This window comes from Phasianus colchicus, chromosome 26 (assembly GCF_987193195.1).
Source record: "Phasianus colchicus chromosome 26, bPhaCol1.hap1.1, whole genome shotgun sequence".
Classification (NCBI taxonomy): domain Eukaryota; kingdom Metazoa; phylum Chordata; class Aves; order Galliformes; family Phasianidae; genus Phasianus; species Phasianus colchicus.
The window spans coordinates 1,048,524-1,072,109 of NC_143461.1; the positions used below are offsets into that span (position 1 = coordinate 1,048,524).

Genomic DNA, 23,586 nt, shown 5'->3' on the forward strand with positions numbered 1-23,586 from the left:
TACCTGGCCTAGAAATCCTGGGGCTTCCCAGTCCTCATAAGAAGAGTCCCTGGGGGAAGGGCTGCAACAAAATCCAGAGCATGAAAAGGCAGTGTAAGTGGAAACAGCCACACAGCCACCATATCATTAGCTGGGATGTTTTCCATTCATTACATGTGCTACAAAGAATGGTCTCTTCTGTGTCTGCCACCCCTGAGCCTAGAGCAGTGCAGGGCCAATATATTAAAAAAAAAAAGTCCTGTCTGGATGAAGCCAAGAAACCTTCTTACCTCTCTGTGACATGCCCTGCTATGAACAATGATGGCCATGCCCATCCTATGGTGCAAGCTCACCAGACAACAGCTGCAAGTAACCTTGGAAGTGTCAGGCATGGTAAAAACCATACTGGCATCATTCAAATCTTTCCCATGATTGCCCTGCTTGGTCAAATCCTCAGCTCTTAGCTGCGGAACACTACGGTGGGATCCTCCACCTCCACAGCAATTGACAGCATCCTCAGCTGTGATGGCGTCTCCATCACCTCTGGGTGTTTTGATCTCTCCTGCATTTCCAGACAGTACGATGGCAGAAAGTGCCCACCACGCTCAATGCTAAGTCCCCATTTTCTATGCGTTCCTCTCTTTCCCTTGTATTCCCTTCTTCTGGGTGTAGAATTTCCCCATAGCCAACCTGAGTGATATGGGACCAACAGATGGATGTCCTTCTGAGTCTTCACCAGGGGTGATGTGCACAGATTTTTGGCAGCTCTGGTGCTGCCCACACAGCAGCTCCCTGTGGAAGAAAACTCATTTCCCTCTTCAGAGTCACTAATGTTACTCGCATCCCAGTCTCCACACGATCCTTTTCATGGTGGTCTCAAGTTGCTAGGAATGAAGGGCAGCCCTGGACTGCACATGATAATGTGAGGACTCATGGCAGTCTTTCATCATATGGAAAGCATTCATGTGGAAGAATTACTACTAGAAAACCATGCCTCATCTCCATTGCTCCTCCCAACTCAGAGATTTCCACATGGAGCTTAGGGAAGGAAGTGCTTACTGAAGCAGTGTTACAGCAAGATCGCATTCTCTGGAAAGAGCCACTCTGGGAAGGCCCACACAGCAGGGACTTTGGGCAAGTGTCAGAGAACAAAGAAGCAATCTGCATGGGACTGCAAAGCTCAGGGGAGTTTCAGACCACCTGCTTAATGCCCTCAGGGCACAGCAGAGCACACAAATCACAGTGCAGCATGTGTTCTCTGCACAGCCCATGCAAAAACTGGGTTGTGCAGGAGTGCACATGGAGAGGAGTTCCCGGTCAGGGTCCCTTTCATCACTTTTCATTCCTCCCAAGCCACAGACATCGGTCTCTTCTGGAAGAGGATGCTGACCTGCAGATCTCTGTGCGCACAGGGGAAGCAGCGCTGCCAGGGGAGAGCTGAGGGCCCCTTCCCCAGAGCTCCGCCTCCAACAGACACAGCCCCTCCCTCACTGGGGCTGTTGCACGGCCGAGGAAGCTCCCTGCACCAGGGTGTCCTGCACAGCACAGAGGTACAAGGCGCTGTCAGACAGCTGGACTTCTGCCAGCCGCAGGAGGCTGTTTTTCCCGGTGGTGTTCAGCCCCGTGGTGAAACGGCCGTTGTGCTTGGAGCCTGCTGCTGCCTGGTATGTGACCAGCTGGGGGGCTTGGCCTTTCTTCTGCTGGTACCAAAACAAGCCATTCAAGTAAGATGTCTGGTATGTGCAGGTGGTCTGGAAGATGTTTATCTCCTCCACTGTGACCTGTCCTTGCTGGCTGACAATGGTCTGCCCCACGGCATCTGGAAGAAGAAAGCAAAGGTGAGCAGCTCTGCAGGGAAGGTTCCAGGCTGCCAACAAGGAGTGGACACAAAACAGCGGGAGAGAAGTTTCCCTGTCCTTTGTCCAGCAGAAAGGTGTTGCAGCCTGTGCATAGGAAGGTGGTTTTGGAAGAGGTCTGTGCTTGTAGGCCAGAGCAAATCCTGTTCTGTGCCCCTGCTGAGAGGAACAGGGAGCAGCCTGTCATGGCTGAGCAGGGACCCATGGAGCTATTGGAATAAGACGCATCCTGCTTCTCCATCCCTGTCAACTTGGAGGTCTCCAAAGTCCCTCACTGTACACAAAGCTGAGCTGGATGGTGACAAGTGTGTTCTCTGGCTGTGCTGATAACCAGCAGAACACTAAATACCCTGTGTGCGAATCAGTCAGTATCCCCTTAATGCTGATGGGATGAGATGTTTAATGTCCGTGTTGTGACTTTGACAGGATCTGCTTCTATCTGTTGGAAGGGCTGAAACGTGGGACTGCAGGGAAGGCTACGATCTTTGGGGGTGGGCCAGAAAAGAAAGACAGAGAGAGAGAGAGAGAAGGGAAAAGAAAAGCAGGAGAGGATTCTGAGTTCACAGTTCTCCATCTTTCCTCATCATTTCCAACAGCAGCAGTATCTTGAGAGAACTGGTGCAAAAGCACAACAGTCAGTCAGTATTTGCCCAAGGTTTATTGTTACTCAGGAGCTTTTTGCCACAAAGCCCCGGTGAGGCTGGTGAGCGCTTTGTGGGGAGAAGATGGATGCCTTGATTAAAAGCCAGCACTTACCCAGCAGTTGTCCCAGGAAGGCAGTGAGGACGAGAGAGCTGCGGTGCATGCTGAGACCCAGCCTCCTGTTTGCTGAGTGAGAAAGAGGCAGAAAACCACCTCCCAGCCCCAAAATGACAGAGCTGCAGGAAATGACTCTGCTGGCTCCACAGGCAGGGCACTCACTGCCATAGCAACACGCACAGGTAACAACACCATTTCTCTTATAAGCCCTAAGCTCAGAGCCAAGCCCTGTTCCTCCTCTCTGCCTAATCAGGACTGCCGTTCCCCAGTGGAAGCACACACTTTCACCCACCAGCTTCACAAGCACTCCCACAGTCACACAGCCCATCAGTGTGAGCACAGACCCTCAGCACATCCAATACCCCTGCCTGGAGCCTGGCTTCTCTTACCCTGCATGTGGGTCTCCTCCTTTGCTTGCGATAGGCCAGCCTGCTGTTTGCTGGCCAACAGATGTGTGCAGCCACCCACTCGTCTCACACACATCCCCACACTCGTGCTGTTTCCTCAGACATTACCATGGGATCTCAGCTCGCCAAATCTCCACTCCCAGGCTTTGTATTTCCTTACCCACCTTTCTCCCAGACTTGAATACTCTTTCCTCCCAGTCACTGGTTTAATCCTGATGTGCTGTGGATATTTTCCTGCTCACTGGCACCCAGAACCCTCCTGCACAGCAGTCTCTGTATCTACTGGCCTAGACCTTGGGGTTCTGAGTTTTAATGCTGCACAGACAAGTCAAGACTTAATAGGGAGACAGGGTGGGCTGTGTTGATCAGGTGCTGGACTCATCCCAGCAGGTGTACTTACTGGAAGTTTTGTCCTTTTTCTCTGCAGTGCATCCCCTTGTTTCTCCCCACCCCCTTTTAACCTTCTTTAAATATCCTTTAAAATGTTTGCATTGCCCCATAAGTCCCTCTAGAGCAGTCCTAATCTTCATTTTCATCTTGTCTCTTCTCACTCGCAAAGCTCAAGTTCATCTACTTCAGATCTAACACCTGGAGTACCCCACTGATGGTGGCACATCAGTGAAGGGCTGAAGAGGTATGGTTTCACTCTCTGTCTTCCAATTTAGTTAGAGATAAAGGTCATCCTGTGCTTTGTTTGTTAGTTCCATGTTTACTTCTAATTCCCTTTGAACTGAGAAGGGACTTTACCCATAGCCTTCACGAACCAGTAGTCCTCACAGCCAACTCACCTTACAGTGGCCTCAGCTGAATCCACACCTCACTGCCTGAGGCCCTGAATCCGCCTACACAGTCTCACACTCTCAACAAGAGCCACTGAGGAGATCACATGAAAGTGTCTGTGACACCAGCACACAAACTCAACACAGCTGGAACGCCTTTCTCCAGAAGATGTCGAGCAGTGTAAGGGACACACGTTTCCATGTCTCCATCTGGACTGTCACAAGTCCATGGCAGTGTTCAAGAGGTGCTTGGATGAGGAGCTACGAGATATGGTTTAGTAGCTTGTGGTACTAATAGGAATGGGAAGGCGGTTGGACTCGATGATCTTGCAGGTCGTTTCCAACCCTGTGATTCTATGATTCTATGATTCTGTGATTCTATGATTCTATGTCAGCAATGTCAGCTCGGGCGGGGCCGGGAGGGAGGAGCGGCAGCGCCCCCTGCGGGCCCGGACGGCACTGTGCCCCCGCCCCGCCCAAAGCGGTTCGTGCCCGGCCGCAGCCCCGGCTCGAATCCCCGTGCTACCAACGCGCAGTAATACACGGCCGCGCCGCCGAGCCGGGGCCGGGCGAGCCACAGGGCGCTGGAGCGGCGGTCTGCCGACACCGACAGCTGCCCCTCCGGGTCCGGCACCTCCTTGGAGCCTTTGAAGGTGCTGACGAGGAATGCGGGTCCTCGGCCCGGGAGCTGACGGTACCAGTGGATGTAATCTCCGGACTGTATGCTGGGGTGTGAGCAGGTGATGTTGATGCCGGTGTCCTCAGTTGTCTCTGCCGACGGCTCCTGCTGCACCTGGGCTCTGCTCACAGCCACTACCGAGAAGAAAAGAAGCAGCACACTCAGAAAATCCATTTTCTCCCACAGAAATTTCATGCAGCGGAGAAATGTGCACGAGCTGGGAAAGAAACCGAAGGAACAAAGGCGTTCGCGGTCCTGGCACCGCCGGCGGCAGCCCCGCGCACCCAGGAGCACCGCTGCCGCCCCCGCCACCCCCGCAGCCAGGCACTGCCGCATCCCGCCGCGCCGCGTTGCCCCCGCAAGCCCGGCTCTTCTCCGCCCGCGGCGCCTCCTCCCCGCCGCCGCCGCCAGCTCCGCCCGGAGAGGCTGCGTCCTGCGCCGGCGTCACTCGGGCTTGCTCCGGGCTGCGAGTGCTGGGCGCCTGAGCGCGGGTAGCGGGGTTTGGGCTCTGCGTATCCGCAGCGCAGCCCAGGCTCTGCGGTGTAGCTGTAGAGGTGAGGAACGGTTGCGAAGGTTCCTTCGGTACAAGAGAAAGCAGCTGCCCACCTACAGAGGCCCCAGCGAGAAGGGCAGATGAGAGCAAAAAGAGATGGGACGAGACGGTTCGAGAAGAGCGACGCTTCTGAGGCCTGGTAGCCCGGCTGTGCCCGGCGCTGCCACAGCTTCCGAAACCCGGCAGCGGGAACGGGTCGTGTGCTGCTGCCCGGGAACGCGGCACCCCGAGAGCTCCCCGAGCTCCGGGTCCCGCAGGCTGCTGCTGCCCATGGTGCTGATGTCGCCCTCGAGGAGCCCGAGAAAGGATGGCAGCAGAGCTGGGTCAGGCGGCTGGGAACGTGCAGCATCAGGTTTTGAGTGTGTGGCAGAAGCCCAGAGGAAACCTGGAGCCACGGTTGCAGATTTCCTGACAATCATATCCAAAGCGATGCCCGTATCTCAGACACATCCGCCCGATAAAATCTCCTTTAGGGAGGATTCAGCCAATCCATCCCCACCCCCATCAGCCCACACACGGCCTGTGAGCAGTGACTCCAGTTGCATGTACTAAATGCCACATTTCTCTAGCTCTTGGCAGTACACCCGGGTGCTTATGGAAATAAAACCTGCCCCTGCCACATTTGGTTGGGATTCAAGATCTGCACCTGTTCCATTAGAGAATCACGGACTCCTCTTCTTGTAGTAGCACACAGCACATGGCGGGGACATCTTCAGCCCTAGTCTGACTCCAGCAGCTGGCACCAAAACCAGTCCTGCCATTCCCCCCAGTAACTGGTAATTTGTCCATCCAGCATGCAGAGTTAAGAAAAGATTCATTAAGGAGACATGAGAGTCTGTGATGATCAATCACATGGCTCAACCAGGTCTGAGGATCCCCTGCTGCACACCACTCTGTCACTCCTCATATGTTCACCTCTTTCTCTGCATATCACAACATCAGATAGTATAGGTCTGTCTCACACCAATCCCCATCCATGTCCGGATGCACAGCTGCATCTCCTGCAAAGGCCAGGCTTGTCTTCCTGGAAGTGGCCCAGAGGTTTCTTGATTCCTCATCAGCTGGTGTGAATGTGAGATTTATTTCTTCCCATCATTTCCATGTACTCCTTTGATGTCTGTCTCTGTATGCTTCTTGATTGGCTCCCTTTTCTCTCATCCTATTTCACGAGGTCCTGACCTCTCTTCCCAATCAATGATCCTCCACACACATGCTTATAGTGCCACTTAAGGTCACACCCAGGAGCTAGGCCACTTCTTGCCAGAATGACCCCAAGGAGCCCCTCAGGTGTGACTCAGCGTGCCGTCGTTTGCCTTTTCAGGACTCTTGCAGTCCAGGAGCTGAACATTTTGCCCAAATGGATATGTATTGCCTGGAAATGCTTGAGTCCCCTTTCCTGCCACTGAAAGGATGCCTTCAGTGAGGAACAAAGGTAGCATAATATCAGGACTCAAACTGAAGGGAACAGGAAGCCAACGTACATTCTATATCATTATCTGGAATGTTTTGCATTCAAGAGGAGCTTGTCAGAAAATAATCCCTGCTAGAAGTGATGCCTCTGGACACAGGTCAGCAAGAGTCCATTATAAAAGGCAGTGCAGCTCCTTCCCCGGTGCATGTCATGTCAATGGGAATGTTGACAAATGACAGAACATGTTTCTGTTCCTCTGCTTACCTCCTGTCTTGGCAAGGGTCCCTAGACCAACTTGGTCCACTGTGCTCCCTGGGTGGTGTCTTCAGCCAGACCTCTCTTGGATCTGACCTTGGCCTGGGTCCTTGCTCCCCCTGTCAGTGACATCTTCTACATCACACACGTTGCCTACCTGAGAGTAATAATCAGCAGGTGCGAGAATTATCTGCCATCTAGAAGTGAGGTCTGAGATGGATCAACAGATTCATTACTCTAAAGGCATTCACTCTTCCCTTGATAATGACAAAAACCTTCTCAAATGTCTCAGCTGACCATTCAAGCACTGCTTTCAATGGTCTCAAGCCCGTTATGGTTTATACTTTTCTTGAATTTCCCCGCTTTAAAGTTCTTCCCCCTTGCCCGTATAAAAGGTTGGTCTCACTCCTGTCTACAAGCTCTCTTCAAGTACTGGAAGGTACCCATGAGGTGTCCCCAGAGTGTCTCTTCTTCGGGAATCTCATGATGTTCATATGGGCTCATCCTTCAAGCTTCTGCAGGTCCCTTTGGATGGCATCCATTCTTTCTTGTCGTGTCAACTACACTACTGAGCTTAGTGTCATCTGCAAACTTTCTGAGGATGCACTTGATCTCAGTATTTATGTTATTGTTAAACAGCTTCTCTGAGACGTGGGCTCTGGGACTGTTTGCACCCACAGTAACTATGAGAGAATATCTGAACATGTGCAACCAGGAGATCAAGGGATGTGAATTTCTCGCTCTGCTTTTGTGAGACCCCACAGGGAGTACAGCATTCAGCTGTGCATCCCCCAGCATAAGAAAGACACTGACCTGATGGAGTGACTCCAAGGAAGGGCCATGAAGGTGGTCAGACAGCTGGAGAACTTCTGCTATGAGAGATTTGTTGTTGTTTATCCTGAAGAGGAGAAGGCTCTGGGTGACTTTAGAGCAGCATTCCATTATGTAAAGAGTGCTCACAAGAGAGATGGGGAGGGATACTTAATCAGTGATAGTAATGATAGGACGAGGCGCAATGGCTTTCAAGTAAAAAAAGAACAGAATTATTAGGAAGAAATTTTCTTCTAAGAGAATGGTGAGGAACTGGAATCGGCTGTCCAGGGATGCTGTGGATGTCCAGTCCTGGGAAGTGTTCAGGGCCAGGCTGGATAGGACTCCAAGACATCAGATATAGTGGAAAGTATCCCTGTTTGTGGAGAAAGCGGAACTAGATGATCTTTCAAGTCCCTTTCAACACAAAACATTCTACAAGTCTGTGACAATTTTTTTTATTTTTTATTTTTTTATTTTTTTGTAAACTGACCGATTGCACAGAGAGGAAACAAGCCAAAACAACAAGAGAATCAGAAGTCATACCCACATGTACAGCAAACTTGGGTAACCAGATGATGCGTGCTGGAGCTTCTCCCGGAGGATGGTACATCCAACAGCCCCACTGCAGTGAACCAGGCTAAAATCACTTGCCTGCTCTGGACCCATCAGCACTTGAGCTGAGTCGTCTGCCTCACCAGTGCAATCCTGCCCTACAAATTGTTGGGCCTCTCATTGCAGCACTTCAAAGAATCCCTCATTAGAGAACAGGCATGGCAAATAATCTGGAAATGAAAAGGTAGCACTGCAGGAAATCAAAACACAGCCCATATGATGCGAAGGGATGGCATGTATTCCAGGTTAGCTTGTCAGAAAATTACTGCCTGTATCAAGGGTGTCTCTGGGCCTGCAGCAATAAGGGGCCAGTATAAAAGGCAACCCAGATTCCAGCTCTTCCATCCTCTTCTCTTGTCTCCTTCTCGTTGGGAACCAGGTAAGTGTGAAGCCCTTTGTCTAATTCTTGCAAAATGAGATTGTGCCTCAATAGAAATGTTCTTGGATAGTGGAGCTCCATGCTATGGGAGACCATAGAGGGGATAATGTCGGTGCAGAAAGAGTTTGGGACACAGCTTACATGCCTCTAGATTTATATAGTCTGTGAGAGAATCCCTGGTCCACACTGCTCTTTGTAGGGCCCTAGCACAATGAAAGGGTATGACCTCCTGTCACAGCCTCATCCTCCTTCCTTCATAGTTGCCTTGGATCCTTTGCGAGAGGCTACCCAGGCTGTCCCTCGTATATCCTTATTCTCTTCATTCTATCTGTTTTTGGCAGTCCCAAGACATGTCCTGCTACACCCAGTGTGTGCCATGCCGGCCCTGCGGCCCGACCCCTCTGGCCAGCAGCTGCAATGAGCCCTGTGTCAGGCAGTGCCAGAACTCCAACGTCGTCATCGAGCCCTCTCCCGTGGTGGTGACCCTGCCCGGACCCATCCTCAGCTCCTTCCCGCAGAACACCGTCGTGGGCTCCTCCACCTCCGCTGCTGTTGGCAGCATCCTCAGCTCTGAGGGCGTGCCCATCACCTCGGGGGGCTTGGACTTGTCCGGCTTGGGCAGCCGCTACTGTGGCAGAAGGTGCCCGCCCTGCTAAAGCCGCTGGCCGTGGTCCTGCAGAAATTCTTCCATAAGCCACGAACATGATGCTGGATCACCTAACCACGCTTAGCTACCCTAGGAAATGCTGAGAGCAGGAGGCAATCCCGTGCTTTCTGAAAACATAGCTCGCCTCTCTCTTTCTTTTCCTCTACCACCATTTCCTTCCCACTCTGCCCCCTCACAGGCCCCCCTTTTTTTTCCTTCTCCTCCTATGAGCAATGAAGCTCCTCAGAACCAGTGTGTTCCCTGCTACAAGGAAGACATTCGCCCTGTATAAGCTCAAACAAGGGACCGGATGAATGTACTGTGGAGCCTCTTCTCAGTGTGACCTCATTTTCCTCTGTCAACATTCATTAAAGATTTCTGCATCATATTAGAGTTTTGATTTTTCTTTCTATTGTGTATAGTCTCCAGAGCAACCATGGGAGAATGGTTCTGCTCTTCGTTGGTATTAGATGGGTGTTTAAGGAGACCATTCTCCATTCCCAGAAGAATGGGAGGCTGTGACACACACTGCAGAGGGTGCTCTCTTGGACGCTGTCCCTTGCAGCTGAAGAAGATATCCCTGGCTATGGCAGGCCTGTGCCTGAACACAGTTGTATTTACATTATCACACTCACAAAGGCACGTGCAAACAATGCATGCACAGATATAAAAGCTCGTGCACACTTCAGGAACATGTGAGCACCCGCCATCCACGCTCATGCACAGACACAGCTGAAGAGGCAGGGGCTGAGGTCATGGGAAGCTGACTCAGGAGACACTGGGGACCGTTGTTGCAGGGCAAGGCTGCAGTGCCCTAAACAGATAAAGTCTCCTGATGAGCTGCCAGCACAGTTTGCAGATGTGCAGGGACAGCCCAGTGAGAGGAGTCCAAGGAAGTCAACAATTTCTCCACAGGGTAATAGGATGAGGAAGAGAAATGAAACCCAGCAGTGTAGCCCACCTCACTGGCGTCATGGTTTTATGATTTTTGTTCTTGGCATTCCTCATCGTAACTTCATGCAGTGCACTGGGACTTAAAGAGTTCATGCTGCAGTCCTGTGGATTGCTGGTAGTACCTCAATACCTGAGTACCTGAGATGAGAAGAACTACAGCTCCCAGAAGACTTCACCACTGCGTTTCAGTTATCCATTCAGAGGGAAAGATAAAACTGCTTGGGACTTATGGAATGATGTCTTTCTGGTCACCTCTGTGGTGTGTGCACCCTAGCCATCTCCCCTTCAGCATTAGAGAAAGGCCTTTGGTTTTTGGGCACTCTCTTTCTTTCATTTATTTGACTTATTCACTTCCACTCCAATGATAATGTATTGTGTTACCTTGCATTCCACTAGGATATTTCCTCAATTAGTTTTCTCACTTAGCACATTGCTGATGTTCTGGTTTTAGGCCCCTCTCCTTCCAGGTTCTTATATGTGCTGCACTGGGGAAGGAGGAGAGGATAGAAGATGGAATAGAATTGTGAGAATGTCCCTCAGGTGTCAAACACAGCCCTTGCAGTCAGTCCTGCTGTTCCCCACACTCACATGGTGTGCAGTCCTGACACAGACCCAGCTGCGCCTGACTCACATTGGCTTCAGTCAATGGCTGCTGTGTGTGCCGTGCTCATTTTTCTCGAAAACTCAGGGAGGAGCACCCTGGTCAGGATGGAGTTTGGCGGCCATGCAGGCAGCGCCCCCTGCGGGCCCGGACGGCACTGTGCCCCCGCCCCGCCCAAAGGGGTTCGTGCCCGGCCGCAGCCCCGGCTCGAATCCCCGTGCTACCAACGCGCAGTAATACACGGCCGCGTCGCCGAGCCGGGGCCGGGCGAGCCACAGGGCGCTGGAGCGGCGATCTGCCGACACCGACACCTGCCCCTCCGGGTCCGGCACTTCCTTGGAGCCTTTAACGGCGCTGACGAGGAATGCGGGTCCTCGGCCCGGGAGCTGACGGTACCAGTGGATGTAATCTCCGGACTGTATGCTGGGGTGTGAGCAGGTGATGTTGATGCCGGTGTCCTCAGTGGTTTCTGCCGACGGCTCCTGCTGCACCTGAGCTCTGCTCACAGCCACTGCTGGGAAGAAAAGAAGCAGCAAACTCAGAAAATTCCTTTGCTGCACCAGAAATGTAATGCAGATGAGAAAAACAGCCACCAAAACTGTTCACAGAGGAGACGAACACTTTCTGAGAAGACATAAAGTCTCACTAACCAGTTGTCTGGGGTCAAAAAAAAAAAACAAAAAAAAAACAAAACAAAAAAAAAAAACCAAGTCTGTACTGGGATATTTGGAAGCACAGCCCCAAACCGAAGGAGATAGGAGTGAGAGCAAAAGCTGTGCGGCATGCAGCAGTGAGGAGAGAGATTTTTAAAGGAGAGCAGAGAGAACGTCCAGATAGCAGGGAAGAGTGAACTGAGCTCTCTAAAGGCAGCCGGGCTGATCGCAGCCGGGACTAAAGAGAGGCGAGTCTTGTCGGAAAGAAGCTCCTGCAGTCCAGCCCCGCGCACCCAGGAGCACCGCGGCCAGCCCCGCGGCCCGGCACTGCCGCATCTCGCCGCTCCGCCGCTCCCCCACCGCGCCGCGCCGCGCCGCGCTGCCCCCGCCACCCTCGGCTCTGCTCCGCCCGTGGCACCTCCTCCCCGCCGCCGCCGCCGCCAGCTCCTCCCCGGAGGGGCTGCGCCCTGCGCCGGCGTCACTCGGGCTTACTCTGGGCTGCGAGTGCCGGGCGCATATGCGCGGGTAGCGTGTCCTGCGGGGTAGCCCGGGTACTTCGGTGTAGGCGGAGAGCTGAGGAACGGCTGGGGAAGCTCCATCGGCAGCAGGGAAACCACCTGCCCTCTTGCAGCGTCCCCAGCGAGAGGGACAGGCGAGAGCCCAGACGGGACGAAATGGTCGGGGAGCGCAACGCGGCTGAGCCTTGTCACCCCCGCTATGCCCGGATCACAGAATAACAGAATCATAGACTCACAGAATCATAGAATCATAGAATCATAGAATCATAGAATCATAGAATCATAGAATCATAGAATCATAGAATCATAGAATCATAGAATCATAGAATCATAGAATCATAGAATCATAGAATCATAGAATCATAGAATCATAGAATCATAGAATCATAGAATGGCTCGGGTTGAAAATGACCACAATGATCATCGAGTTTCAACCCCCTTCCTATGTGCAGGCTCGCCAACCAGCAGACCAGGCTGCCCAGAGCCACATCCAGCCTGGTCTTGAATGCCTCTAGGCGTGGGGCATCCACAACCTCCTTGGGCAACCTGTTCCAGTGCGTCACCAACCTCTGTGTGAAAAACTTCCTCCTTATATCTAACCTAAAACTCCCCTGTCTCGCTTTAAAACCATTCCTCCTTGTCCTATCACTATTCACGCTCCTAAACAGCCGTTCCCCCTACACTTTGTATGCTCCCTTCAAGTACCGGGTCGTGTGCTGCTGCCCGGGAACGCGGCACCCCGAGAGCTCCCCGAGCCCCGGGTCCCGCAGGCTGCTGCTGCCCATGGTGCTGATGTCGCCCTCGAGGAGCCCGAGAAAGGCCGGCAGCGGGGCCGAGAAGGGCGGCTGGGAAATTTGAGCATCAGCTTTGAATGTGTGGGAGAAGAAAAGAGGGAGCTTGGAGGCACGGTTACAGAGTCCCTGACCAGTGTTCAACCGGATTCAAAGCTGATCCTGCTTCGGGAGAATTCAGAATGTCCAACTGACTGCGGTGCCTGACTCCAGCTGCACGTGCTAAACCCCACATCTCTCACCGTTGGCTGTACACCCGGGTGGTTATGGTGATAAAACCTGCCCCTGCCACATTTGGTTGGGATTCAAGATCTGCACCTGTTCCAGTAGAGAATCACGGCCTCCTCTTCTTGTAGTAGTACACAGCTCATGGCAGGGACATCTTCAGCCCCAGTCTGACTCCAGCAGCTGGCACCAAAACCACTCATGCTGTTCCCCCCAGTAACTGGTAATTTGTCCATTCAGGGTGCACAGGACAGAGTGAGATGGTGCAGAGTTAAGAAAAGATTCAGTAAGAGGACATGAGAGTCTGTAATGATCAATCACGTGGCTCAGCCAGATCTGAGGAGCCCCTGCTGCACACCACTCTGTCACTCCTCATATATTCACCCCTTTCCCTGTATATCCTAATGTGACATAGTACAGGTCTGTCTCACACCAATCCCCATCCATGTCCTGATTCACAGCTGCATCTCCTGCAAAGGCCCGACCTGTCCTCCTGGAAGTGGTCCGGTGCTTTCTTCATTCCTGATCAGCTGGTGTGAATGTGAGATGTATTTCTTCCCATCATTTCCAGGTCGGTCTGTGTATGCTTCTTGATTGGCTCCCCTTTTCTTTCATCCTGTTTCATGAAATCCTGACGGCTCTTCCCAATCAGGGGTCCTCCACACACATGCTTATAGTGCATCTTGTCCAGTCATGGAGAGCATCAACAGGAAGTTATAAACTCCTGGGTCTCTCCCTGGGAGAACCCTTAACAAATTCCTGTTCCCAGCTGTACTCTGAATAGCAGCCACAACAGTTAGAGTCCAGCAGATCATCTAGTTTTCCACCTACATCACTGTACACTTACCCTTGCCATAACTCACCCATTTGGTTGTGAAGGGACGACAGCAACAGGCAGGCAAAGAGTCCCACCAAAATCTAAGCACATAACATGCTCTGTCCTCAGTTTTTCAGTCTTATGCAGGATGCAGTGAGGTTGCTCAGGCATGATTTGCCCTGTGTATAAGCAGGCTGGCTGTTGCTAATCACTGCGTTGTCCTTAGTAGGTTTAACAGTGGCATCTGAAAATATATCCTCTGAAACATGGTAGGAAGGAGCAAAGGAAATACTGTTGACATGTTGTTCCCTGGATCCTCGTTCTTCTGCCTTCTGAAGATGGCTGTGATTGCTGTGAATGGCATACAGCTGATGTGTTGCTCCCTGCATCCTTGGCTAGACAAACCTTCTCTGTTGGGCCTTGCATTTAGGAAATGAGAAGACCTTCCCTTATCCCCGTGGAACTGCAGTAATGGAATCAGTTGGAATGCACCATGCCCAGCTGTGCTCCGTGTGCTGGAAGGTATAATCTCAGAAACGGAATTTAGAGCTGCCTATGGAATGGTTCTGCACAGTGTGGCTTGGGTAAATCCCCTGATTCTGTCTGATACTGAAGAAAGATGGGGTTCCCAGAACCAGAAGGGAGGTGGGATGTATTTGTTGTCTCTAGAACTCTTCCCACTGTCTTAATAAATCCAACACTTAATTTCACACTTTATCGACGTGCCTTTCTTTGGGGATCTGGAAAGGATCGTGAACTACTTCTGCTCCCATACTCTCATCCCTGGGGCAAAACAGGGGAAATCAAAAGAGGCCAGCAGAATTTTCCAGAGAGCAGCGTGAGGTGGGATAAGGTCACACCCAGGAGCTGGGCCACTCCTTGCCAGAATGGCTGCAAGGAGCCCTTAAGGAGTGACTCAGCATGATGTCATTTGCCTTTGTGGGACTCTCCCAGCGCAAGAGCAGATGTGTATTGCCTGTAAATGCTTGAGTCTCTCAGTCACACAGAGTGCCTTCAGCAAAGACTGAACATAGCTTAAAGCTGGAAATGAACAGCATGGAAAAACAGCATGCTGTCTGCATCTGCAATGTTTCGCATTCAAGTGGAGTTTCTCAGAAGCTATTATTGTTGTCTTTTCCCCTCAGAGATCTCTGTTTGTACCCCTCAAAACCAGCCTCAAGTGACCTGCTTGCCTCTCTACCATTCTTAGCCTCAAAATGAGATCCCTGTGGCATCGCTGCTGTAGGAATGATTCTTGTCTGCTCCTGCTGCTCCCCACCCTCGGTGTTCACTCTTGGCATGATTTTATCTCCGTCTTCAGACACATTAAACATGTGTTGCATCCTTTACTGTATCCTTCCCTGCTTCTGTGGAAGAAGGGTGGCTTCTACTAAATCCATCAGCAGTGGCAAAAATGTAACTGGACGTAGCAGTGATTGTCTCAGGATAAGAGAAACGAGTACATCTAATGTATCCAAAGGAAAGGTTAAATCTGGCAACTGCCAAACCATTTTGTCCAGGCATGTTTTTTGAGGAAAAGATTTTCAAGTGTGTGACTCTCCTGCGGGGAGATGTAAATTGATACTGGAATTCCCCTGCATTCCTCAGACTATGTGCACTTGCAATCAGAGCTCCTGCATTTCAGCCAAGCCTCAACAGTGCGGAAAGGCTGCTGCTGGGAGGTGAGGTTGCATTTGGGGGACAATGGAAGGCATGGATTTGGACAGTGTTGCAGGTAGGGATGTCCTAGCTATAGCACTCTTCAGCAGTGTTTACAGATGTGCAGGGATGGCCCAATGAGAGAAGCCCCAGGTGGTTACGCGAATTATCCAGAGGGGAACTTGATGAGGAAGAGATCAGAAACCCAGCAGTCCAGCCCACCTGCCTTGGCATCCAAACACTTGAGATCACTGGAGTGAATTGGGATGGTGGGAAAGAGGAAGACATGTCCAATGTGCATGCAGGGTAGCCCCAGGCCAGCATCACTTGCCTGAGCTGAATCCATCTCAGCACTTGGGTTGAGTCCTCTGCCATCACTGACTCATTCCTGGCCCAGATGTACTGGGGCCTCTCAATTCCAGCACTCAGAAGGAGCCTCTATGAGGGAATGGGTGTGGCATAAGCCAGGAAATGAACAAACAGCATGAAGGGAAGCAGCCACACAGCTCATGTCATTGGCTGTTTTCCATTCATCACAAGCACCACAGAAAACTGTCACTTCCATGAGGCTATGCCTGGGCCTGGGGCAGTGCAGGGTCTCCATTAAAGGCAGCTCGATTCATTCACCCTCTGCTCAGCATTTCTCACCTAATTCTTCCTGGAAACTATGTATGTCTGAAGTCCTTCTCCCACATCCTTTTCTGATCTTGCCTGTGTTGCGCTTGGCTGAGATGGATTTTCCATGAGAAAGAGACAGCAGCCTTGTTGCATCTGGCCAGCCTTTTCACATCACACCTGCATAAAATGAAGACAGTCTTTTACCCCTTTCTTCATTTCTATACAGCCATAAGCATCTTCCTTTGGATGAATTTCTGAGACTGCAGCAATTGTTTAGTGTGGAGAAGTCTAAGAGGGGATCATAACAGTGCTTATTAATATTGAAAGGGCAGGTGTCACGAGGATGGCCCAGGATCTTTTCAGTAGTGCCCAGTGTGGGAACAGGCACCAACTTGTACACAGGAATATCCATCTGAACACAGGAAAGAATTTATTCACTTGGAGTGTGAAAGAGCAGAGCACTGGAATTAGCTGCCCAAAGAGATTTTGGAGTCTCCTTCTCGGCAGATACTGAAAACCCACCTGGATGCCTTCTGGTTTGACCTCATCTAGGGAATGTGCTTTAGCATGGCAGTTGGACTGGATGATGTCCAGATGTCCCTTCCCATTGCTACAGTTAAGTGATCCTGTGATTCTACCAGCCACCCAAAATGGCTCATTGGAGTGCTCCTGGGAGTTTCATGGACTCCTCATACGTCCCTGTGCTCTGCTCACTGTCTCTGCCTCCACCTGATCCTTTCTGTGTTAGTCTCATGTTGCCAAGGAAGAAAGGCAATCTTTGTTGGCAGAGGATAATGTGAGGACATGAAGGGGCACTTTCATCCTCTGGAGAGATGGAGAAATTTGGATTTGGTAGATGGTGCACTCAGTGAAGAAGCAATGGTTTGGATGGTTGCAGTTGAGAGGAAGTGTTTCTCTCTTGCATCATGTCCTGTGTCTAGCATTACTCTCTTCCACTTACTTTTAACATCAATTCTGTTTACAATCCCCTTTCCTCAAAGATTTCTTTTATTTAGACCTAAGAAGAGTCTGGACTGACTGACTTTGGACTTTTTGCACTCCTCTCTGATGCATCAAAAAAGAAACAGTCCTGTAACACCGAGGCAGTTTTATCTTCTCACCAGAAAAACGAAATGGAACAGTGATGTCCTCTGGGAACTGTAGTTCATTCTTCTCTTCTGAGACAGGTAACAGAACTATCAACAATCCATGGAATTCAAGGATTAACTCTTTAACTCCCAGTGCACTACTGGATTTTATGATGTGGAGTACCGATTACAAAAATCATGAAACCATGACAGCCCCACTGCACTGAACCAGGCTGACTTCTCTTGCCTCCTCCAGACCTGATCACTACTTGAGCTGGGGCATCGGCCTCACCAGTGCAGTTCTGCCCTATGAACCTGTGAGCATTTAATCACAGCACTTCAAAGAATCCTTCATTAGAGAATGGGCACACTATAAGTCTGGAAACGCAAAGGTGGCACTGGGGGAAACCAAAAACCAGCCCATCTAATGAGAAGGGATAGCTTGCAATCAAGGGTAGCTAGTCAGAAAATTATGGCCCTCTCTCCTCCTCATGCCTCAATAGAATTGTTATCAGATAGTGGATCTCCATGCTATGGGAGACCATGGATGAGATAAGGTCTGCTCAGAGAGTGCTTGTGACACTGCTTACATGGCTTTACATTTGTGCATTCAAAGAGGATCTCTCTGTGTCAGACAACTCACAGTAGGGTCCTGGCATTATGAAAGGATCTGACCTCCTCTCTCAGCCTTTTCCTCCATCCTGAGTAGTTGCCGTGTCTCCTTTGTGAGAGGCTATCCAGGCTGTCCCTCAAGTACCCTTGTTCTCTTCGTCATTCTATCCGTCTTTCCCAGGTGTACCTCCAGTCCCAAGACATGTCCTGCTACTCCCAGTGTGTGCCATGCCAGCCCTGCGGCCCGACCCCTCTGGCCAGCAGCTGCAACGAGCCCTGTGTCAGGCAGTGCCAGAACGCCAACGTTGTCCTTGAGCCCTCTCCCGTGGTGGTGACCCTGCCCGGACCCATCCTCAGCTCCTTCCCGCAGAACACCGTCGTGGGCTCCTCCACCTCCGCTGCTGTTGGCAGCATCCTCAGCTCTGAGGGCGTGCCCATCACGTCGGGGGGCTTGGACTTGTCCGGCTTGGGCAGCCGTTACTGTGGCAGAAGGTACCTGCCATGCTAAAACTCCTGGCTGTGGTCCTGGAGAAATTTGTCCATGAACCACGAACATGGTGCTGGATCAGGAAGACATGTTTAAGCCACTGCTTTCAGAATTCCTGACCCTACTCGGATACTCCAGGAAATGCTGAAAGCAAGTGGCAATCCTGAACTTTCTGAAAACATGGCTCATGTCTCTTCTTGTTTCCTCTGCCTAACCTGTGGAGACGCTTCTCCATTGCAGAAGAATGGGAGGTTGTGACTCTCAGCAGAGGCTGCTCTCTTGGGCACTGTCCGTTGCAGCAGAAGGTCTCTGCTATGGCAGAACAGGGGACAGTCAGCCTTTGCCGTGCAATGATTCTGCCCACAGTAAAAACCAGTGGTAATGTAAAGGGAGAACACCACCACTGCTCATCTTATGGAAAAAGATACAATTGTGTGGAATGGCGTGGGTATAAGCCACACTGCTGTCTCGTAGAACAGGTCACCTCCTGTTCTCATCAGTGTGGCATCGGGGAAGCAATCAAGGATAGCAGACATCATAGAATTGTGTGGAAGTCTCCGTGGCGAACAACAGAGCTTGTATTGTCATTTATGCCATTTTTATCACCTCGGATATAGGTGTGTCTGATTGACATTGGCCTCATGCATCAGTGCTGCGTGTGCCGTGCTCGTTTCTGTCGAGAACTCAGGGAGGTGCACCCAGGTCAGGATGGAGTTTGGCGGCCATGCAGGCAGCGCCCCCTGCGGGCCCGGACGGCACTGTGCCCCCGCCCCGCCCAAAGCAGTTCGTGCCCGGCCGCAGCCCCGGCTTCGCTTCCCGTGTGCCCACGGCGCAGTAATACACGGCCGCGTCGCCGAGCCGGGGCCGGGCGAGCCACAGGGCGCTGGAGCGGCGGTCTGCCGACACCCACAGCCGCCCCTCCGGTTCCAACATCTCCTTGGAACCTTTAACGGCGCTGACGAGAAATGTGGGTCCTTGGCCCGGGAGCTGGCGGTACCAGTAGATGAACTCGTTGGAGCGTATATTGGGGTGTGAGCAGGTGATGTTGATGCCGGTGCCCTCGCTGGTCTCTGCCGACGGATCTTGCTGCACCTGAGCTCTGCTCACAGCCAGCACCGAGAAGAAAAGAAGCAGCAAACTCAAAAATTCCATTTTCTCTCACAGAAATTTCGTGAAAGTTTCACGAGGACGGAATGAAGTCGGACCGAGGCGAGCCCGTCCCCAGTTTCCCGCTGCCCCCACAGTTTGTCCCCGCGGGCGGCAGCCCTGCGCACCCAGGAGCCCCGTGGCCCGGCACTGCCGCATCCCGCCGCTCCGCCGCCCGCGCCGCGCCGCGTTGCCCCCGCCAGCCCCGGCTCTGCTCCGCCCGCGGCGCCTCCTCTCCGCCGCCGCCGACAGCTCCGCCCGGAGGGCCTGCTGCATGTCTCGTAACAGCATCTAAAGACATTTGCTCCAAAATATATCGTTGTGGAAGTTGTCAGTGGAGTACAGTTGGTCAGTAGTTCCCTAAGTTCCCTTTCTCAGTCCTGCTAAGTGTTTTTGATGCCTGTTGTTCTTTCCTAGCTATGACCAACATTCCTCAACTGTCATGACTCCTGAGGGATTACAGACTGACATCACAACGATGTCACCTGATCAAACACCCTTGGATGCATCTCAAGGGCACAAGTATGTCCAGCTGGATTAAGTTCTCCATTAGGTTTTCTGCTTTTATACAGACTGATTCTTCACTCCCATGAATTCCGTGAATGAAGCTCAGGGGCCATGTAGGTCTGTCTAAAAGAATGTCATGGAAATGGATGAAAAAGAAGCATTCATTATATTACACATTTACATCTCACTTTTTCTGGCATCTCATGGTCCAGTGGACATACAATTTCCTTAGCTTCCTTTTTGCTGCCACAGGAGAGTTAAGGATGTTTTTCTCACAGTTCTTCCCAGCAAGTTTTCATCCCAGGCTGACCTGTGGTTCCTGACTATATCCCTGCATGGGCAGCAGTGTCTCAGGGTTGCTCACACTTAGACTGCCCCATTTCAAATTCTGAAATCTCCAGAATTCTTGCTGTCCAGCCATACTGCTCATCCAGCATTTATTGGGATGGCTAAAGTCACCGCTGTCGGGAAGCAGAATTGTGTGGAAGAGTTGTAAGGGATTGGACTTGCCATTCCTTTCCAAGGAAATCAAACAGCCAAGACATCAGCAAATTGGAGAATTCACTGTCAAAGGGATGTGTGTCCTTTAAGTCTCAAACTACTTTTCTCCTTCCTCCAGTCATAAAGCTTGAGTTCAGTCACTTCTGATGACCTCTCGTAATGGACCTAGTACCTTCTCCCCAGTGTCCAGAGGGCTGTGTCTCTTCTGGACGTGCATGTCTGTGACTAAAGCAAGAGTGTTTCTCTTGTTCTGGATATCACCATCTTCCAGCCTCAACCATCCTGACTGCCTCTCTCAATGGCCTGTTTGCCATGGACTCCACCATCTATCATGTCTTTCTTGCTTTGTAGTGTTGAGGCTCTAGCCTTAGACTGGGGTCACCCTTGAAGTGCGTCTGAGCACCTGAGAAGCTCAGACATCCTGAAGGGATCTGGGTGTGCTGGCTGACATCAGGCTCAAAGAGAGCCAACACTGTGCCCTGGCAGCAAAGAAGTCCAACTGAATTTTAGAATACACTTCACACTCCATAGGCTGCTGGTCAAAAAATATCATTCGCTCACCGTAGTTAGCCTTGGTGTGTCCTCAAACAGAATATCTATCACAGTTCTGGGCTCCAAAAGATAAGAAGTTCTTTAATGTTTTTAAAGCAGCCAGAGGAAGGCAGCAGTGCTGACAGTGGGGGTGGAGTGCTTATCCTCCGAGGAGAGCCAGAGGACATGTGGGTTGTCCAGTTTGGAGAACACAAAGCTTTGAGATGACCTCATTGCTCTCTACAGCTTCCTAGGAAGGAAAGCAGAGAGGGAGGTGCCGATCTGTTCTCCCTGTTATCTGGTGACAGGACCTGTGGAGGAATGGGACAAAACTGCACCAGGAGATGTTTAGGCCAGATAGTAATGATACTGTAAGTTGTTCAATCATGAAACACCCTAAGACTCAAATTGGAGTGTTAGAAAGCAGAAATTCTTTATTTTTGGTGCCGGATGCATGGGGGATGAGTTCCACCTGTCATGCATTTGTTGCACAAAAGATGCTCAGCTTATATTCACTACTTATGTTACATATGCAAAAGTTTTCCCATACAGTACAGAGTTATTCCATACTTCCCCATAAAATCAATTCCATATGGTTTCTCCTCATCACACAAGTTCAGACTTTTTGTGGTGGTGGTCCCACAGCCCTCTGCATTCACCATATTTGCTGAATTGAAGTAGAACTTCCCTTCTCTACTTTATTCAAGGAGTTAGGCATATCATTCTAATCTACTTGGTACAAGGGCAAGATTCTTCCTGTTCTTTAAACGAACTACAGGGTATCCATCAAGGAGCATTACCATGCTTAACAATATTGCTACACCTTGTATCAATAGGAAAAATTAGTTTACCATGAAGGTTGTCAAACACTGGAGTAATCTTCCTAGAGATATGGGCGATGCCCCATGCCAATCAGTGCTGAGAGACGCTTGGACAATGCTTTCATTAATATGCTTTTCCTTGTGGTTAGAGCTAATAATGTCAGAAAATTGAACTTGATATTAGAAGGTGCCTTCCAGTTCCTCTACTGTCCTCTCCACTAGTTTTATTAGCAGCAAGATACAGATTAACAGAACCTATTGGTTACCTGAAGTGGTAATGATGTCCTCTGCCCATATATGCATCAGTGATAGCAAAAGCACTTGAACTTTGCACAAATGGAGACCCTCTCTCTTAGAAACTTCCAACACTGAGCATGCTCCTACCTCTATTGTTTGCTTCTTTCTTCCCCCTCTCCCCCCTTTTTTTTTCCTTAAAGAGGATGAAGATTCAATCAAACATTGAGATAACTCTGCAGTGCTATGATATTGACTCCTGAACCCCGTGATAATTCACAGCCCATAACGGAGATCAGCTTTGTAAAGAGACTCTGTCCGTTACTGTGATTTCCTTCATGTCCCATTCTTGGGGGTGGTTGGTCTCTTCTGTGATCAGTTTATAGGTACTTTTGAGGTTAGTTTCTCCAAGGTCAGCTTCTTAACATGACCGCATTGATGATGGTCTGACCTACACTGCCCTTCTGGGATCCCTTTGACTCTCGAGTGATATTTTGAATACACATTGAGGTAGATACTGTTATTGATAAGTTTGTTAAACATATCTCTATCAGTCTAAACTTGTTGCTAGGCTACCTCAAAATGACTTTATACTACTTCTAAGTGCTTCTACAATTAATTCCTAAATGAATATAGCCTTCATTTTTGGTGTATTATGGAATAGTACCAACTGATTGCTGTAACTTCCACTTACGGTTGGGCTGGGAACACCCTGCTATTGCACTGTGCCATGAGAGTCAGCCATACCTGAGGCCTCCCCACACAGCAGTCTGGGAACAGTATCTCCACAGTCATCCAACAGAAGGAGGCTGTCCTTGGCTGTGCTGTCTCTAACGTGGACCAGGGAGACAAAGGTGTGAGTGATGGAACACACTGGATCTTTATGTACTTCCCAGGGACCCTCACAGAAGGACAGCCTTCTCCTGACACTGTTGGGGGATTGCAGCAGTCTTTGAGGTGTGAGCACGTCCTGGGCACTGAGACTCAAATTCCAGTGAGGGACATGAAGGTGCTGGTGGCTGATGACCAAAGGATGCTTCACCAGATTGACACAAAATCAGTCTTTTCTCCCACGGCCCTGCAACCCCAGGACTCGTGTTCCTCTGGTTTGATGTTGCAACTGTCCAAGTGTTCAGCCGTGGCATGAGTCCACCAGGACTATGAGCTGCAGAAGTATACTTGTCATTGGTTTCACTATGGGGGATGTGTGTCCTGCCCTATACAGCACTGAGAATGCAATGGAAGCATGCCTACTCATCAGTGGTTTCACACGAGCTGGGCAGGATTTCTCAGCCTTTCTCCCTGTACATTAAGCTAACCCCAGCCTTTCAACCTTCTTAGTCTTGGAGAGAGCTGTTCTGTCCTGGCCTGGAGAGGTGGCGGGGAGAAGCCGGGGGGGAGGGTGAATGTCACTGCACTCATAGATTCCCAATACTAGGATGAGGAATTAAGCTCAGGATACAAATTGGTGTGAGGTAGTCCTTGTTGAAGCCTGAGTTTTGCAGTATTAGAGGGTGAACATTGTAGGCTTTGAGAAAGAGGACTGAAGATACAGAAGTTTGCATTTTGGTGCCATGTTTGCTCTGAGGTTGTTCAGTCATGCTCAGGCCCCTTCTGGTCAATGCTTCTCTCTGGAGCTCATGCAAAAGCAGTGGAGATTGTGCCTCTGATGTGACTAGAACACATGTTGTTATG

At 50.7% G+C, this 23,586-nt stretch overlaps 1 protein-coding gene and 4 pseudogenes across 1 annotated transcript; 2 read left to right on the forward strand and 3 right to left on the reverse strand.

Moving 5' to 3' along the window:
• Positions 1–4,166: 4,166 nt before the first annotated feature.
• Positions 4,167–4,786, reverse strand: LOC149914881 (T cell receptor alpha variable 4 pseudogene; annotated as a pseudogene).
• Positions 4,787–8,832: 4,046 nt separating this feature from the next.
• LOC149914882 (feather keratin Cos1-1/Cos1-3/Cos2-1 pseudogene) lies at positions 8,833–9,175 on the forward strand (annotated as a pseudogene).
• A 1,591-nt stretch (positions 9,176–10,766) lies between these two features.
• LOC116241017 (uncharacterized) lies at positions 10,767–12,639 on the reverse strand. Its single transcript, XM_090124830.1, has 3 exons — positions 12,560–12,639; positions 11,630–11,871; positions 10,767–11,287 (listed from the first exon to the last, which is right to left on the reverse strand). Exons 1-3 carry the CDS (start codon positions 12,637–12,639, stop codon positions 10,767–10,769), a joined length of 843 nt encoding a protein of 280 aa, XP_089980956.1.
• A 5,227-nt stretch (positions 12,640–17,866) lies between these two features.
• LOC116241665 (feather keratin Cos1-1/Cos1-3/Cos2-1 pseudogene) lies at positions 17,867–18,172 on the forward strand (annotated as a pseudogene).
• Positions 18,173–18,835: 663 nt separating this feature from the next.
• Positions 18,836–19,598, reverse strand: LOC149914883 (uncharacterized; annotated as a pseudogene).
• Between the last annotated feature and the right edge of the window lie 3,988 nt (positions 19,599–23,586).

Bases quoted from the DNA above. Each gene is read 5' to 3' on its own strand.
- LOC116241017 (XM_090124830.1), bottom strand. From the start codon at position 12,639: ATGGGCAGCAGCAGCCTGCGGGACCCGGGGCTCGGGGAGCTCTCGGGG. The intron at 11,872-12,559 runs GTACTTGAAGGG...GCTACCCCGCAG, and splicing joins GGGCAGCAGCACACGACCCG to GACACGCTACCCGCGCATAT. The intron at 11,288-11,629 runs GTGCGCGGGGCT...CGTCTCCTCTGT, and splicing joins GCTGGCCGCGGTGCTCCTGG to GAACAGTTTTGGTGGCTGTT.